The sequence below is a fragment of the Asparagus officinalis genome, chromosome 5 (assembly GCF_001876935.1).
Source record: "Asparagus officinalis chromosome 5, Aspof.V1, whole genome shotgun sequence".
Taxonomy (NCBI): Eukaryota; Viridiplantae; Streptophyta; class Magnoliopsida; order Asparagales; family Asparagaceae; genus Asparagus; species Asparagus officinalis.
Window position 1 is genome coordinate 4,834,111 of NC_033798.1, and position 17,244 is coordinate 4,851,354.

Here is a 17,244-nt window from a genome sequence, read left to right on the forward strand (position 1 = left end):
AAAATGGCGCGGAATGGATATCGTGAAACAAATCCTGCTGTCCTCAGGAGTGATAATAAAGGCAGCAATGTGATAAAACAAACCCAAATTTATTGTAGCATATTGGCTTCTTTGCAAATGGTCATAATGCTATTTTCTGGCAAATGCTCAATTGGGCAGAAAAGGTTTTGTTCATTGTACAATGTTTGCTTCAGAAGTTGACAGAGAATGTAGTTCAAACAGAAACATCATGAGTTTACAAGCTTGCTGTTGATAATTGATCTTTTGCTTCTTTTGCTGAAGTAAAATCCCCTGAGAATTGCCATGTCACAGAATCAGTGGGTCTGGAAGCTATCTTCCTTGTCCTCGAGCTTTTTCTTCATACTGCATAAACAAGAGAAGTAAGCAAAACCATTGTCAAACTTTCAACAATGCAAAGATACTCAGTTTGAATAATTCTCACCGAGCATTTCGTTCTTCTCTTGCATCAAGAGCTTCTGCTTCCTCTTTTGATAGAACATCGACAATGGGTTCATACAGGTGCCACTCTTTTCTCTTGCTGACAAGGTTTTAAATGTCGGTTATCGGGGGTTTATCGGACGGTCAAAATTCTTATCGGATAGCGGAAATCGGGGATATATCGGGGATAAATAGTATTTATCGGAGTAATATATTAGCAAATAATAAACAAACATAAGCTTGAAAAATAATATAATGTTAGTCAAAATGGAATAATAAACTAGCAAATAATAAGATAACATCAAGAATGAAGAACCATCTACGCATCTGCATAATTATTGTTTAATCATGAGATTCATAAACTAACTTACTAAGTTGATATTTAGTAGTTATGAGCCATTATCAATATCCATAAACAAACATAAGCTAATCACCAATCAACCAAGTTCCAAAAGCAACAAATAGTTCATAATTTGTAAACATTCAAAGAGCAAATCCAAAAGAAAGCAAAAGCTCCTAAATCCTACTTATCGGCCGATAAAACCGATATTTAGAGCCTACTTATCGGCTGATAAGTACCTTTATCGTCGATAACTCGCGATAAACCTCAAAAAACGATAACCGAATAAAAATCCTACTTATCCTAGCGGAAAGCTCCCAAATCCGATAACTCGGCGATAATATCGGATTATCGGCCGATATTTAAAACCATGCTGGATATAGTTCTCGTCCTGTATGATCACTCAACTTGTGCTACTAGTACTGCTAGATTATGTAACTGGGTTTTTACTCTTTGATAACAATACAACTTCTGCTACAAGTACCGCTAGATTATGTCCAGTCTCCGCACCAAGTTACTAGATGTATATGGATTACACATTTTAATAGATAACTCATCACATGCAACATCTGCAAGTGATGATGGGGTACCCATCTTCTTTGTGCCTTTTGCAGTTTCCATGAGATATATGGCTGACAATTATCCTTGCGGATTCAGCATTCCTTCAGGTAACATTTTCAGTTACCAGCTACCAATAGTCGGAGTAATATATTAGCAAATAATAAACAAACATAAGCTTGAAAAATAATATAATGTTAGTCAAAATGGAATAATAAACTAGCAAATAATAAGATAACATCAAGAATGAAGAACCATCTACGCATCTGCATAATTATTGTTTAATCATGAGATTCATAAACTAACTTACTAAGTTGATATTTAGTAGTTATGAGCCATTATCAATATCCATAAACAAACATAAGCTAATCACAAATCAACCAAGTTCCAAAAGCAACAAATAGTTCATAATTTGTAAACATTCAAAAAGCAAATCCAAAAGAAAGTACTTATCGGCCGATAAAGTCGATATTTAGAGCCTACTTATCGGCCGGTAAGTACCTTTATCGCCGATAACTCGCCGATAAACCTCAAAAAACGATAACCGATTAAAAATCCTATTTATCCTAGCGGAAAGCTCCCAAATCCGATAACTCGGCGATAATATCGGATTATCGGCCGATATTTAAAACCATGCTTGCTGATACAAAGACCAGTTAACAATAATCATTTTGCTGTTAACCAGGCCATCTCAAGCCTAATGGGACACAATTTTCCATGAATATGACATATTTTAAAGAGGTGCCTAGAAGTTTGTATCAGAAGAAAATGAAGGTGCATGATCATTCTTATGATTTTGGAGATGGTGATGACTGATAATCTGTAGCCTAACTTACTATAGGTAAATGACAACATAAACAAGCACGCTATCACTAGGTGCATCAAATTACATGCAAAATTTAGATGTGCTTGTCAAATTTATGGGACCAACCATGGGACAATATGACGTGTCATTTTCTTGGGATTTGAGCCAAGATCAATGGCAATCATAAACATACATCACCTATCCTATAATTGGTCACATGGTTTTGGGTCAAAAATTCATTTCTTTTCAGTAAACTTAGTTATTACGAGATACGTTCACATTCTCCAAAGAAACAAGAAGGGTGGCCCCACCAATAATCCATATCTTGATAGTTCACTTAGCAAAATGAGTTGCCACCTCATACCCATATATACATGGGTGCGTGTGGGGGGTGAGCAGAGTAACATTATCTCACTTTATTCCTCTTCCCCTTTTTGCCAATTGCCATTAACTAGATGATTACTCACTAAATGCTTAATTTACATGTCCAATCTTAATTCTGTCAGGTGCAAATATGGTTCTTAAAACAAACCAGAGGACTGAGAGTTCTTACCGAATCACACTTCCTTTATTCCCAAACAACCTTGCCAGGTCTATGGCTCCATTACCTGCTTTACTGTAGAAAACATAACATTTAAAAATTTTAATCCTCATTTCAAGCATAGAGAAAGATTAGCTCTGGGCATCAGAAAAATACCTGCTCGAAACACTTTCTACTCCTCGTCTACCTTTTTTGCCAATTCTATATTCTTTTGCTGAAGAAACATTTTGAACAGCAAGCTAGAGTGGAAAAGATTATGATCATTAGAGACTGACAAGTTCTGTATGACCATTAGAATTGCTAGTTGGCCAATCTTTTTTAAATTAACTATTGCGGACGTAAAATAGTAAAATGCATACCTGAAAACATTACACAATCTTAAATTGTATAGATATTCGAAGTGGAAAATGACCCATCAAATTTTGTAGTATTATAATAATGACTTTAAAGCTGCGCACTTCCCTGAACAAAACCAATCACACTCGACATGCACACAAATGTACTAAAATATGCACACATGCATGCAAAAGCACAACAACTTGATTGACAATATATCAGAGTTTTCTTCAATGGGATCACTTGAAGAAGAGTCTGGCACGGTTTTTTCTACTTCCAAAAAATTGTTATTATTCCCCCAAAATGAATATTTTTTTTGGCATCTTAAACAGCTACTAATCAATAGTGGCAGTAATCATATACATATTTTCTTAAAACCACTGTTTGAAGTGATTGAATGTCTAGGGATGCAGAAAGAATCCAACAAAATAGAAGCTCAAAAAAGCACCAAACATATGAATCATTCATTACTTTCTTATAAAGTAAAAAATATAGATGATTGTTTTAAAATAGGCCTAAAAGTAAGTAACAGATGAAGTTTGTCCCAGGCGGTATAGCAATTAGAAAACCAGTTTACAAGATTGAACTCTTTACAGTTATAGTTCGGAAGGCCAAGCATTATCTTCTTTTTTTTTTGCTATCTTAATTGAAAGTGCAATGGAAAGCATGGTATTTAATGAAACGGTTATATTAGAAGTTAAATTATTAGGGCAATGTTTATGATCTTGAGCAGATTCATAGCCTGAGGACAGATCCATCTATGTGAATTCACAGGCTCTATCAGAAGCCAGTGTGAAGCAGCATCTAGCGAGCAAAGAATTGAACAAAGCAGCAGGCAATTGAAAGATTAAAAGATAAATGAAATTTATACTTCAATACAAGAAAGGTGAGCTGAACGAAGCAGTGTCAAGTAAAACATTAAAAGATAAATGAATTTATACTTCAAAATGAGAAGGGAGAAATGGGATCTAACCTCGTATAATTGCTCTCTGATTGACACTGCAACTGCTGGCTGTAGACAGAAAGCAAGCATAAATCAGATTTGACAATGTTTTCTACTAAAAAAACCAATGCTAATGGGATAAACAAATACATGAATTTATGAAAAATTTATAAATTTGAGAAAATCTCCTTGCTAGTTCATGGTTGAATTCTAAATTTTCACAATATAATAATAGTTAGATATTATTTGATTTCCATATGAATTCATATACATTATTTTTTTAAGGTCCTGTGCATTTGTTTATAGATGCCATCCTGTATCTGTGAAACTTACTTGACATCACCAAATACTTCACATAAATAGAAAAACGCCAGAGCATGTATGGGGTTTCTTTACCCACAATAACCATAATACCATGAAGAGCATCAGAAGCCTCTTCATCGTACCCAAAAAAATATAACCACTATTTATGTGATAAAGCTTCCCATTAGATTCTAGAAGAGTGCTGATAGTTACTTGTTGCATGAGTATATGAAATTCAATGAGAAGAAGGGCAACGAAGATAATCTGCAATTAATTTCTCTCTTGATATACTTAAAACACTATCCACTCGCCACCTCTAAATGAGAAAGAACAAAAACAAGCTGAAATATTACCATAACAAACTAAGAGAAAATATTTCTTACCGCAACTTCAGGATCTTCAATATTCAAATCTTCGCATAAGCTTTTTGCAAATTCTTCAGGGTCTTTCTCAAAATTGCTTATGTCCTACAATAACGACAAGGGTTTACTCAAATATGTGCCCAAAAAGAATTAACCAATATAAAGGTAGCGGATAGATACAATGGTAGATTCCAGAAACATGTTTTTAGTTTTTCATTTGTAAATTTGAAAAATAAACCTACCCACAAGAACTGATCTCTTATTACAGTATTATTTACTCGAACATCGAGCTGCAAAAAATATAAAATAAAATAAAATAAAATAAATCACATCAATAGGTCTGCTTGCCGTTTCTACTCTATGAAATTGAACATTCTGCAAAACTATACACATGTAAAATTTATTTAATCAGTGAGTAACCTTGAGGGGTACAATCATCTCTTTGGCTTGCATATCTTGCCCCTGATAAGATCGAAATTCAGCAAGCTGTGACTATAGAACAAAATCAGAAAGGATCAAAGAATTAGCACAACAAGTAGATTGAGATAGCAAAAGGCATAAGACCATTAAGTAATCTCGATTTTCTTAATAACACAACTTGGCAAAGTTGCAACTTGCAGGATTTAGGGAGACAACTTAAATATGAAACAAAACAAGATAAATGAATATATCTGTAGACGGTAAAAAATACCTCTATAGGCTTACGGGAAATTCGCCTACGAGGAGAGCTCGCACGCTCAGTTCTCTGGCATGGGCCTAAGTCGCGTAGACGTCAGATATGCTCGATTCCAGGTTCGCCTAACGATCGGCTCGCCAGCATGAGTTAAGATCGATCAGGATGGCGGAAGTTCGCCTTTCACCCAACTCGCCTACCCGAGTTCAGAGTCGAATCCGCCAGCAAACCCCAAGACCGTCAGTACAACTGGGCATCCGCTACCCCACGTGCTGAGATGGACCTTCCCATCTCTCTCGACCCAAAGGGAGAGAGAGCACAACCCCAGGACCGTCAAACGGCCGCTCGCAGTACGCACAGCACGAAGGCCTGGACAGGTGTCGAGTCAACCTGAGCATTCATAAATGCGACTCACCTCCGCTGTCTGAGTCAAGAGCCGGATCCGCCGGCACTCGGCAAGCTGGCTAGACCCACTTGAGTACTGTGCACCTACTTCGCCGCCTCTCCTGACCGGAAAGGAGAAAGCACCGTGTTTAAAAGCCTCTTCCGGCACACTGGAGAGGAGGTCGCAAAACTTAGAAAAAAAAAGAGTTGAGACCAAGCTCTCTGCAAAGACTTTCTTTGCATTGCAGCATTACTGCTTAGTTCCGAGCTCCGATCGCCGGCGAACTAAGCGGAATCGAACTCTATTGCCCCGAGTTTCTACTGCGTACTGAAGCTCTCCAGCAACCTCATTCGAACGGTCCAAGGGAAGCAGACTCGACACGAGCATCGAGCGAAGCATCCTGTAGCCACCTAAAGTCCCCACACAAAACAAAGAGGGCTTTCCCTCTGCTTCTGTTGTAAACATTTGATTCGTTAGTTTGTAATAAGCCTTCTTATTAATACAAACAAACACTCCCTGTTTTCGGAAAATCAAATTTTCACCCTACAGAAGATGGCAACCAGAGTAGGAGAAGCTGTTTCGTCGAGTGAAATGGTGGTGGCTCAGTTTGATGAGGTTGCTGTCGGGACGACAGTGGAGTCCCTAGAAATCGAGTTCGACCAGGCCAAGTACGAAGAGTACTTGTCCTCCTCCTCCTCTGGTGGCGATGCGTCCCGCAAACACCACAGAGCTGTGCGCCGAGGCCGACCTCAGACGGTCAAAGCCTCTGCACCTGAGGGTTCCACCCGAATCTCAACGGAGGAGCCCACTCCCTCGCAATCGATCAAGGCCAAGCCAGAGATCGAGGCCATCGCTTCATCCTCGCGATCACCGATTATTTCTCTAAATGGGCAGAAGCCATCCCCTTAAGAGAAGTCAAGACTAGCGACGTGATCAAATTCATCAAGCACCATGTCATCTACCGATACGGCGTACCCCGGCGTATCATTCATGACAATGGCACGCAATTCGTTAGCCATGCCTTCACCAGGTTCTGCGACAAGTTCCGAATACAGAACCTCTCTTCCACGGCCTACAACCCTTCAGCGAACGGTTTGGCCGAAGCTTTCAACAAAACGATCATCAAGATCCTGACCAAGCTGACTTCCACTAGCAAGCGCGACTGGAACGAAAAGTTAGGTGAGAGCCTATGGGCGTATCGCACGACGGTTCGCACACCGACTGGCACCACGCCTCTCGTTGGTATACGGCTGTGAAGCTGTATTACCATTAGAGATTCAGATTCCATCCCTCCGCATCGCCCTAGCAACAGGGATGACGACTGAGGAGAATCACCAACTTCGACTCGCAGAGCTCGAAGCATTGGACGACAAGCGACTGGAAGCTCAGCAGCACATTGAGTTTTACCAAGCTCGGATGGCCAAGAGCTTCGACAAGAAAGGCAAGCGCCGAGCCTTCAAAGAAGGAGAACTCGTGCTATCCGTCCGTAGACCAATGATCCTCACTTCCAAGAAGAAGGGGAAATTCCAGTCCAAATGGGAAGGACCGTTCGTGATAGAGACAGTCTACTCGAACGGCGCCTATCGCCTCGTCAAACCGAATGGCGATAAGATCATGATGCCCATCAACGGCAAGTATCTGAAGAAGTACTACCCCTAGTTCTCCTTCACCAACTCCCACGGGTGCAAGAGTCTAAACTGGCCCTCACGCCCTCCAACTGGTACACGAGGCTAAACTGTTCCTACTTTACCCGCTCTGGCGAAAGCCTCTGTTGGAATTCAATTCGCCTATCTTTTCCAATAAGATGGCAGATCCACTCAAGTCGTTCACATCACGACAAACACACTCAATTCGCCTATCTTCTCCAATGAGATGGCGGATCCACTAACATTAAACCTCTGACAAAATCAACTTACCAATCCTCTTCTAAAGGATGGTGGGTCCTCAAAGTCGTTCCAATCACGACATTCCCTGTCAAGTTAACATTAAACCTCTGACAAAATCCGCTTACCACTCCTATTCTGAGGAATGGTAGCCCCCCCCACGGTCGCTCCAATCGCGACAAGATCCCATCAAGTTAATGATCACCTCTGATGATTGGCGCAGTTATTCTTACGAATAGCATAGCCTAAGTAATGGCCTACCATGCAACATGCCATTACTTCTGTCAATAGTCACACTCCTACGTCCCTGAACTATTTGACCTATTCCAGATGTCCTAACATTGCTTTGGGATAACTGACGGGTGGAGTCTACCAAGCGATGACTCCTACTACAATCAATTGTCACATTCCCAAATGACGACAGTTGTCGGAGGCGGTTCGACAGGCAACCTGTCTGTCGGTTTCCCAGACAACTCGCTGAAAGGCGAGTCGAAGTTGAGTTCTTCAGTTGGCCACAGAAGCAAACGTTTGTTCCTTGCTGCAAGCCAAGTGTTGCTCTCTTGACCCCATTGGAGCTACAACGCGAAGATCGGAATCAATCCGATCCCACGCCGTGAGCAACAGAGGGCAGAGCAAGAGCCCAAAACGACTAAATCCATAGTCTAAGGCTCACCGAGTTCAACTACGCCAAACAGCACAGATAAAGAGAAAGACAGAGAAAGGAAATCGTGCATACGAAGTAAGATAAGCAAAAGAGCCACAACAGGCAAAATTTACATAGGCTTTCAGTTTAGTTGTGATGCCTGAGGCACCAATTAAGTTGACAAAGCAAACAAAAAAAAAAAAGAGAAAGGGAAGACCTAGGCAACGCGAGCGCTACAGAAATTTTAGTAGGCTAAAAGAGCCAATCTTGGCCTTGATCGCCGCACGCTCCGCCGCACGTCGGATCCTCGCCTCCTCTTTCCCCCTCTGCTGCTGCTTGGCCAAGTTCGCCTTGCTGGCCTCTTCCTCCTGGTGAAGAAGCTGAAGTGCCTTCTCCACCTCCCTGGCGGTCTCGCCAAGTCTCCTAGCTTTGTGCTCGCGCTCAAGCAGCTTCGCCTCGCCTCGGAGAGAACCAGCCTCCTCAAAGAAGGCTCTGTCCAGATAGGCGTCCATCCGGTCCAAGACAGCCCGGTGCTGCTTCCGCAGACGTCGAAGCTCAGCCTCCTTCGCCTGGATCCGCTTCGCTCGCTCTTCGTATTCGAGCAGAAAGCACAGAGAGGGGGGCGGGGACATGTCAGAGGAGTCCTCGTAAAACAGCTCCTCGAGGCGGTACATCCACCCCTCCACTCGCTCAAGCTCCCGCTCACATCGCCGCGTGAGCGAGGCGTCGCCAGCGCGACGGACCGCCTCCAAAGCCGCTTCCACGAGAGGAAGCGCATCATAGTATCGGTCGTCGCCCACGCTGATTGAGAGGGTGATCCCGTGCACCAAACCCATCAGGTGCTGGAGCGGCACGAAAGCGGGGTGAGCCACTGGGTCCGGAACATTAGGGCCTTGCATCGGGCTCGCAGGGGCAGCAGCTGGAGCGCCAACGTACTCTGCTGGAGAGAGGCGATCGCGGATATATATTACAAGAAATCCAACGGCTGAGATTCAGCACCCTGAGCGATCGAGCGGTCTGAACGCCCTGCGGCGCTTCGAACTCAGCGCCATTAAGGCTACTCTCGAAACCCCAAACCGACATATCGGACTGGGCACGAGAGGCGAAGCGATCGGTCGCTTCACCATAAATGAGCATTGATGCACCTGCAGAGTCCTGGCTGGCAAGCACTCGGGCACACCGACCGACACGCGGCACGAGCTTCGCCCGCAGTTGGATCTCCGACTGTTGTACAAACTCGCCACCTACCGAGTTTCGCCTAGGCACGAGCTTCGCCCGCAGTTGGATCTCCGACTGTTGTACAAACTCGCCACCTACCGAGTTTCGCCTACAGTTCAAACTCGCCAGGCAAATCGAGTCGGGTTTCCAACACAAGCCCACCATCATACGGGTTTCGCCCGCAGCATGAACTCGCCAACAGTCGAGTTTAGCTTCCAAGCGAAACTCGCCGCGATCAAGTTTCGCTTGGAAACAAACTCGTCAATCAGCTGAGTTTCACCAGCAATTCGAATTCATCAAGAACCGAGTTTCAGCGTGCGCAAACCTCATTGAGACTTTAAGACAGTACATTTGAACAAAGTTATGGTTTTTGCAATTGCGAAAGTCATAATGTTACGTTCAAAGAAACAAAACATGCACTCAGTGTTTTAAGACAATACATTTGAACAAAGTTATGACTTCATAAGCAAACAAGTCATAAGCAAAATGTCTTAACACAAATCATAAAACAAAGGTCTCAGTCGAATACGTTAAAAGTGGAGATCTTTTCTTTGACTGCCTCCACCCGGCTCGCGTAGTCTTCCCGAGCTTTACCTTCAGTAGTCTTCCGAACTCGGTCTTCGCGGCTCGACCTGGCGGCAGCATCCGCCTGGCGCAAGGCTTGCAGGCGTTGAGTTTCCACCTCAGCATTCTTACTGACCTTTATAACGTCAGACTGGAGCCCCTTCCACTTCGCCTCCGCTTGTCCCAATTCGGCCCTCAGGCGAGCCATGGTGCGGTTGAGGTCGATAATCTGCTCCTCTAGCAAGTGTTGTTGGCCCACCCAAAAGTTGGCGACAGACTCCAAATCCGCTATTTCCTTAGAGCGGGTATCCTGCTCCAGGGCGTCCTGACGCCTGACATGAGCCAGGCAAGACTCCATGTTGGTTTCCGGACCTTCCCGTAGCAAGGTCTCTAACTCTACCATGTGTGGCTCCAAGAGACGGAGTTCACGCACGCAATGGGTAGCAAGTTGATTTTCACCCGATCGCCGTAAATCGGCCACGCGGTCATAGAAGGACTGCCTGAAGCTGTCGAAACTGCCCATGCCGAGTTCGACAAGGGAAATCACCTGCCTCACAGCGCTCTCAAACTCTTCGATGCGAGCCTGCCAGGACAAGGACTCGGAGGGAACAGGCTTTTGGCCTGGAGCGAGCTCTTGGAAACGACCCTCTTCACCTTCGGTGCCATCAGGAGAAGGAGGAAAGGGAAAATTCGGGTTTATGAGGGAAGATGATGAAGAGGCTGTAGATCCTCTTAATAAAGAGTAGGGGCGTTAAATACCCTACGAGCCCTAGACGGTTATTCAATATTCGATTAGACCGTTCGGGGCTAAAGCAGTTGAAGGGTAAGGACGAACAAGATCTGACGGTTCACGACCACGATCTGCAACAACGGCCCGAATCGGGCGCGAGGGACGAAGAGGCCCACTACCTCGCATTTAATGCGAAACGGCTAGCCCACGTCTCCTTAACCGGCGTACACGTGGACTAACACGTGGCCCACTGAAAGCGGAACCCGATCAGAGCCAGGTTCTCCGTTAACTCCTGCAAATCCGCCTGCGAACAAAATTCGCCTGCAGATGAAGTAAACTTGCAGCAGAAACTCACCGGCAAGAATTCCTCTACAGTTGAGGTTCTCTTACGGTCGAATTCTGACTAATGCATGATTGCAAAAATGGAGCACACCCACAAATGACAATAGGCCAAAAACAAAAGGGATAATTTCATTCATGAAAAAGAAGTCCCATTACAAGCGGAAAATTAAAGGCGAATTACAGGGATTTCAATCTCAGTTCCGCCTCACGAATTTCTTCAGCATGGCGGAGCTCAAGCCTCCTTAGGACCTCTCGACGAATATCTTCCTCTGTGCATAAGATCAAATCTTGAATAGCCTCTCTGACATCCTTGAGAGCTCGATCCTTCTCCGCAACAGAGCCAGTGGTCAATCGCCGGCGAGACTTGACGCCCTCCAACTCTTTTGCCACGTGGTCACGAGCCTTCTCTTGAACGGCCAGGGCAGCCTGTGCTTCGGTTACAACCTGTTTCAGCCTCTCTACTTCGAAGGAGAGTCGGGAGAACTGGCTATCGACCGTTTCTTCCTCGCGGGCCACCCGTGCATCCTCGGCTTTGACCTGCTCCGACTCTGCTGACAACTTCAACTCTAGCGTCATGTTCTCGTTCAGGCGGCGATCACGATCTGCCATAGCCACTCGAACTTCGCGGGAGGCGAGATCAACAAGAGTGGAACTCTCCGCACGAAGAGCGAGCAGCTGCCGGACAGCACCCTCCACTTCGTTCAGACGCTGAAAATAGGGCCTCGCCGCGGTAGCGCCGAGCCTCTTACGCAAGAAGGACGCATCGTGTTCAAGAACTTCCTTGAATTCTTCGAAGGGACAATTCTCCTCCAAGACCAGCCGGGTGCAGTGGGCCAAAGTGTCTTCGAAATTCGCCAGAGCTCGCTCCACCTGCGTTTTTCGCCAGCGTTCCAAGGGAGAGAGGACGGCCTCCTCCGCCGTGGATGAAATCACGGTCAAGGTACCTATAGCCATAACCGTAGGGGTGGTAACGGGCACCACCGGAGCTGGTGCGACCAATGACGCCCTCGGTGCAGTGGTCACAACGTCAACGGCCGCCGCCGACGGAGAAATGGTCACCTGCAGAATGGGGGCCTCCCGTTGAAGCGGAGATTCTCGCGCCCAATGAACGACCCCCAGCCGACGCTTCCGCAGGAGCAGGAGATCCCCCTATTTGGCCAGGCGCGTCCTCAAGAGCCAAATCCTCTTCCTCGCTGGACAATGCATCGTGAACCGAGACATTGTCATCCTCCTCAGACTCGCCCGCCTCCTCAGATGAGCGATTCGCACAAGAGTGAGGACCCTCCTCACCTGCGACTTCACGGGTAGGATCAGCTACAAATACACGGAGAGAGGTTAACAGAGACCCTTCGAAAGGGACCCTACTAACTGAAGGAAAAGTAATGCTAAAACACACGCTTACCTGAGCCGGTGGACCCCTCCTCGTCTCCAGCCTCCCCTTCTTCGTCGGAAGGAATGGAGATCACCTTCTCAATCGCGCCTGCATAGGTCCAATACCAATGTCAAAGGGTATGAGATCATCGTTGCGATCAAAGACGCTATTGCAAAAGAAAAATTACCTCCTGATGCGGACACAGAAGCCGCTGGAGCTCCCGTCGGTAACCTCTCGCCAGATCGCGGAGGAGCGTCTCTCATAGTCGCCGGAGCCGCCCCCGATGCAGCAGAAGAGACGGGCAATACGACTCCAGACGTCGCCGCTCCGGGGATACCCACCTGGGGAACATCATCCTGACCTTCCGCCGCTCGGACGGTTTCCGCCATCACATCACGACGGACCTTCTTAGCCGCTCCCGCTCGGGAACTCTCAGCCACTGCCTCCCGCTGACGCTTCGAGAGAAGTCTGGACCGGTCTTGGGCGCCCGGATTCCCTTGGTTCGCCAGGGGCATCCAGCGAAGGACAGGGAGAAGGAACTCGAACCTCGGGAACCTCGGATTCGTCTAAGCCAGCGTCAAAACCCTCGGTATCCTCAATTGGATCCTCCGAGAACAACTCCCTAGCAGTTTGGTGACCCCTTCGCCTCGAAGAACGGAGAGAACCCCTGACAGGACGATCGCGTTCCACCAGACATGAGTTCTGAAACCAGAAATTGACAGGATTAGCACTAGCGCCCCGATACCAGCGGCAGTATAAGAGCGTGTGGTGTAGATCGCGGTCCTTCGCGGGCAACTCAAAGCGAGCCTGAGTACCTCCAGCATGGGTCCAGAACCAACCCCGAGCTCCGTCAACCAGTCCTCCTTCGAAGTTTAGGCGGGGGTTGGCGTTGCCCACATACAATTGATCATACCCAAACTGGCGGGCGAACCTGCAGGGGATGTATGGCTCGAGATAGCATGTAGGGCCCGTTCTCAGAATGTGATACCCCGGCCGGATATTCACCAACCAGCGAAAGGCACCACGAGTAAGGACCGTGTAGTGATCCGCCGTCGGAGCATCCCTGAGAGATTCTCCATATCCGCCCCCGCTGAAATAAGGGAAGAAACGGCGAAAATTATAATGCCCGAAGTGGGAGAGCGTCTTCCTTGCATCAGGGATGTCCTTGCATTTCCAAGAGCACCTCTCCAAGCGCTGGACGAAGGGGACAAACCTATCGCCCTGAGGTACCGCCGGGGCGCTCATCAAGCATTCGCAGTGGTATACGAACCACGCCATCAAGTAGGTGTACGGTAGCCCCACCCTAGGATTGGGAGTTTTGATAACTACTCCTTCCCCCTCATCAAGGACCGACACACGGCAGAATTGGGCCGTCAGAGTGCGGAGCCCCCGGTGAATGTACGCTATCGTCGCCGATACCAGGGAATAAGACTTCCCGTGAGCTAGGCAAACCGCCGGGTACACGACCTCCACAGGAAGAGCCTCAAAGGAGTGAGTGGGGATTACGCACCTCTTCAACCATAACATGAGGTACCCCGCGAGTTGACGAACTTGGCCTCCCCAAAGATAATTTCGCCTAACGATCACTCGCACTAAAGGTAATAAAACAAGCCACTATAATGACTCGCTTAACGATAACCCCACGCCTCAGACGCGCGAGCGGTTAGACGCCAGAAATTTAGCATTAAGCCTAAGAAACTGTTCAACAATCTATACTGAGGGATAGTGATGCTTAGCCCTTCAAACAGGTATCGGAAGCCACATCAACCCTTAGATAGCTAGATTGCCTAAAATCCTAACGGAATCAAATGCGCTTAACTTCGCCGAAAATTTCTTTATTCAAAGTATTCGACCACACGCCAGCCGGTTAGTCTGAAACTTTGTAAGGGGTCTTGTAGACGGTAAATACCTCTATAGCTTACAAATCCGCCTACGAGGAAGCTCGACGTCAGTTCTCGTGGCGCGGCCTAAGTCGCGGACGTCAGATATGCTCGATTCCAGGTTGCCGAACGATCGGTGCCAGCATGAGTTAAGATCGATCGATGCGGAAGTTCGCATTTCCCGAACTCCTACCACACGGAGTCAGAGTTCGAATCCGCAGCAAACCCCAAGCCGTCAGTACAACTGGACATCGCTACCACGTGCTGATGACCTTCCCATCTCTCTCAACCCGAAGGGAAGCACAACCAGGCCGTCAAAACGCCGCTCCGAGTACGCACAGCCGAAGGCTTGGAGTTCATCATTGAGCATTCATAAATGCGACTCATCTCCGCTGTCTGAGTCAAGAGCCGGATCCGCCGGCACTCGGCAAGCTGGCTAGACCCACTTGAGTACTGTGCACCTACTTCACCGCCTCTCCTGACCGGAAAGGAGAAAGCACCGTACCCGAAGCACGCCGGACGGTCACAAGTGATCGGACAGACGCCTCGTCACTCTGCGAACTCATAAATGCGGTTCATTAATGCTGGTCAGGTCCACTCGGATAGCAGACGGCCGTCGCCTCATATACAAGAATGGGCCTTCCCATCGTAGGTGACAGGACATAAAGCACAATCCCTGGAATGACCATTCATGATATCGAGGAGCAGCTAGACGTCTCTGAAGAAGATGTGGTCACATCCCACAATTCAAGGAGGAGTCAAGCTGTCATTCTTCCATTTAAAAGCCCCTTCCAGCACACTGGAGAAGAGGTCGCAAAACTTGGAGAAAAAGAGTTGAGACCAAGCTGTTAGCAGATCCTTGCATTACAGCACCACCGCCTAGTTCCGAGCTCCGATCGCCGACGAACTAAGCAGAATCGAACTCTATTGCCCCGAGCTTCTACTGCGTACTGAAGCTCCCCAGCAACCTCATTCGAACGGTCCAAGGGAAGCAGACTCGACACGAGCATCGAGCGAAGCATCCTGTAGCCACCTAAAGTCCCCACACAAAACAAAGAGGACTTTCCCTCTGCTTCTGTTGTAAACATTTGATTCGTTAGTTTGTAATAAGCCTTCTTATTAATACAAACAAACACTCCCTGTTTTCGGAAAATCAAATTTTCACCCTACAATATCACAAGACAGAAACTAATACAAATAATTGCAATGTGCAACTAAGAAGCTATTGAGTAAAACAATAAAAACCGACAAACATCATTTCAGAGTGCAATATAAGACTATAGATAACATTACCAAGTTACATTATTAATGCAAATTAAGATCATTCCAATACAGCAATGAAGTTCTTATGCTAGAAATAGAACTGTAGGCTTCTAACTACTTACTTGAATTGATTGCGTAATTTGAGTCATAAAAGCCGGAGGTAGCTTCAGATCCTTCACTGTCCTCCTTGAAAAGTTGATAACTTCTGAATCAGGATCTTCAGACAATAATGCATATAAGTATCAGTAGTTACTGGCTCATTAGAACTTCTTTCAGAAAAATACGTACTCATGACACAATCTAAAATTGGGAAATAACTTAGGGAAATAGCAAAAATCCAATCCTGAATAACTAAAGGATACGACATAAGTACCACTCAATCCCTCAACCAATAAAAATATAATGCCTACAATTTGGTGACGACATATCACTATATCCTAGAGTGGTAAATGTGTCTAGCACATATATTTGGCATATGACGAGACGTAGCCAGCTATTTGATAATATAAATGCATTTATCTATTTACATATATTCGTCATATGTTCTAAATCTGAATGTTGGAAATTTTCCATGCCCTACACAAATCTATATCATTGGTCCCTCAAACTCTACACAAGACTGTAAAGAATCAAATAAGTAACAAATCATGGAAATAAATATGTTCAGAGTTCAAATATAATTGGATAAAGGGTTTTTTTTTTTAATCAAAGTAAGAGATGGCCACGTGATCAATGTTTAGGTAGGAAGATAAGTATAAAGAGTTGATGTAGAATTAATTTTTAGATGGTCAACTAACTGATTATAAGTTGTTTTAAGTTGGTATTCCTACAATGTTTAGAATTTGCATATGTCCCTTTCAGTTCATACTCCTATATAGTTTAGGACATCCAGAAAGTCCTTTAAGGCTACATTACTGAGACATGGTTTAAGAAAGAAGAACAATCACAGTGACCATATATAATATTTGAATTACAAATATGATCCACGCAGTCTACACCAGAATAAAGTGATGATGACATGCTCAATATTTTCTTTATACTACCAAGGAGCCAATATGGGCTAATAACTGACAATCTTATTGAAGAGTTTAGTACAACGAAAAGTTAAGTCGCAGGTATAAGTATATATCAGGTACAAGTATATATCAATATATCATACATAAAAAAATCATCCAATATACCCAAATTTACATGTTAAGAGCATTTTATACTTCAAATTTCAAATCACTATTCGAAACAGATAAATCTACAAATATGAATGGAGTAAACAACGTATCCTTCTGTGAAACTACATGTTACCGTTGATATTCCATGTGAAAGCATCTTTTAATCGTTGTCCATCAAGCTCCATATCTAAACGGATAGGAACAAGGTTGTCCGCAGTTGGCCTGCATTAAGCATTGCTAACACCATCACTTCTAATTCTGTATTACTTTAAATTCAAATAAGTATTCACTAATAGTATGTTTAAATAATAGAGTGGATACCGGTAGAAAGCCAAAGCTTGCCCAAAAAAGAAAATCAATATGTTTAAGGAGATATAGACTAGGTGCCAAAAGGTGAGGAACCTAATTATGGGCTTCTACTGAATAAAACTACTCCGCTTCACAAGTCATTCAATCCAAAGGCTTAAGATCAAGAGAAAGAGAAGGAAGAGATGACTTG

General features: G+C 45.1%; 1 protein-coding gene across 4 annotated transcripts in view; it reads right to left on the reverse strand.

The window, feature by feature from the left end:
• LOC109842999 (chromatin structure-remodeling complex protein BSH) overlaps positions 71–17,244 on the reverse strand; it is an 18,240-nt gene continuing 1,066 nt past the window's right edge. Inside the window, exons 2-11 of one of the 4 annotated variants that reach the window (XM_020411920.1) lie at positions 16,879–16,967; positions 15,702–15,796; positions 5,047–5,088; positions 4,869–4,916; positions 4,648–4,731; positions 3,992–4,030; positions 2,839–2,921; positions 2,695–2,757; positions 443–538; positions 71–363 (exon numbers count right to left, since the gene is read on the reverse strand). In XM_020411920.1, coding sequence (XP_020267509.1) covers positions 315–363; positions 443–538; positions 2,695–2,757; positions 2,839–2,921; positions 3,992–4,030; positions 4,648–4,731; positions 4,869–4,916; positions 5,047–5,088; positions 15,702–15,796; positions 16,879–16,967 — 688 coding nt within the window. In that variant the 3' untranslated portion in view covers positions 71–314. Of the gene's footprint in view, positions 364–438; positions 539–2,694; positions 2,758–2,838; positions 2,922–3,991; positions 4,031–4,647; positions 4,732–4,868; positions 4,917–5,046; positions 5,119–15,701; positions 15,797–16,878; positions 16,968–17,244 lie in introns of those variants that run through there. The other 3 variants (XM_020411919.1, XM_020411918.1, XM_020411921.1) reach the window with 3 other exon arrangements.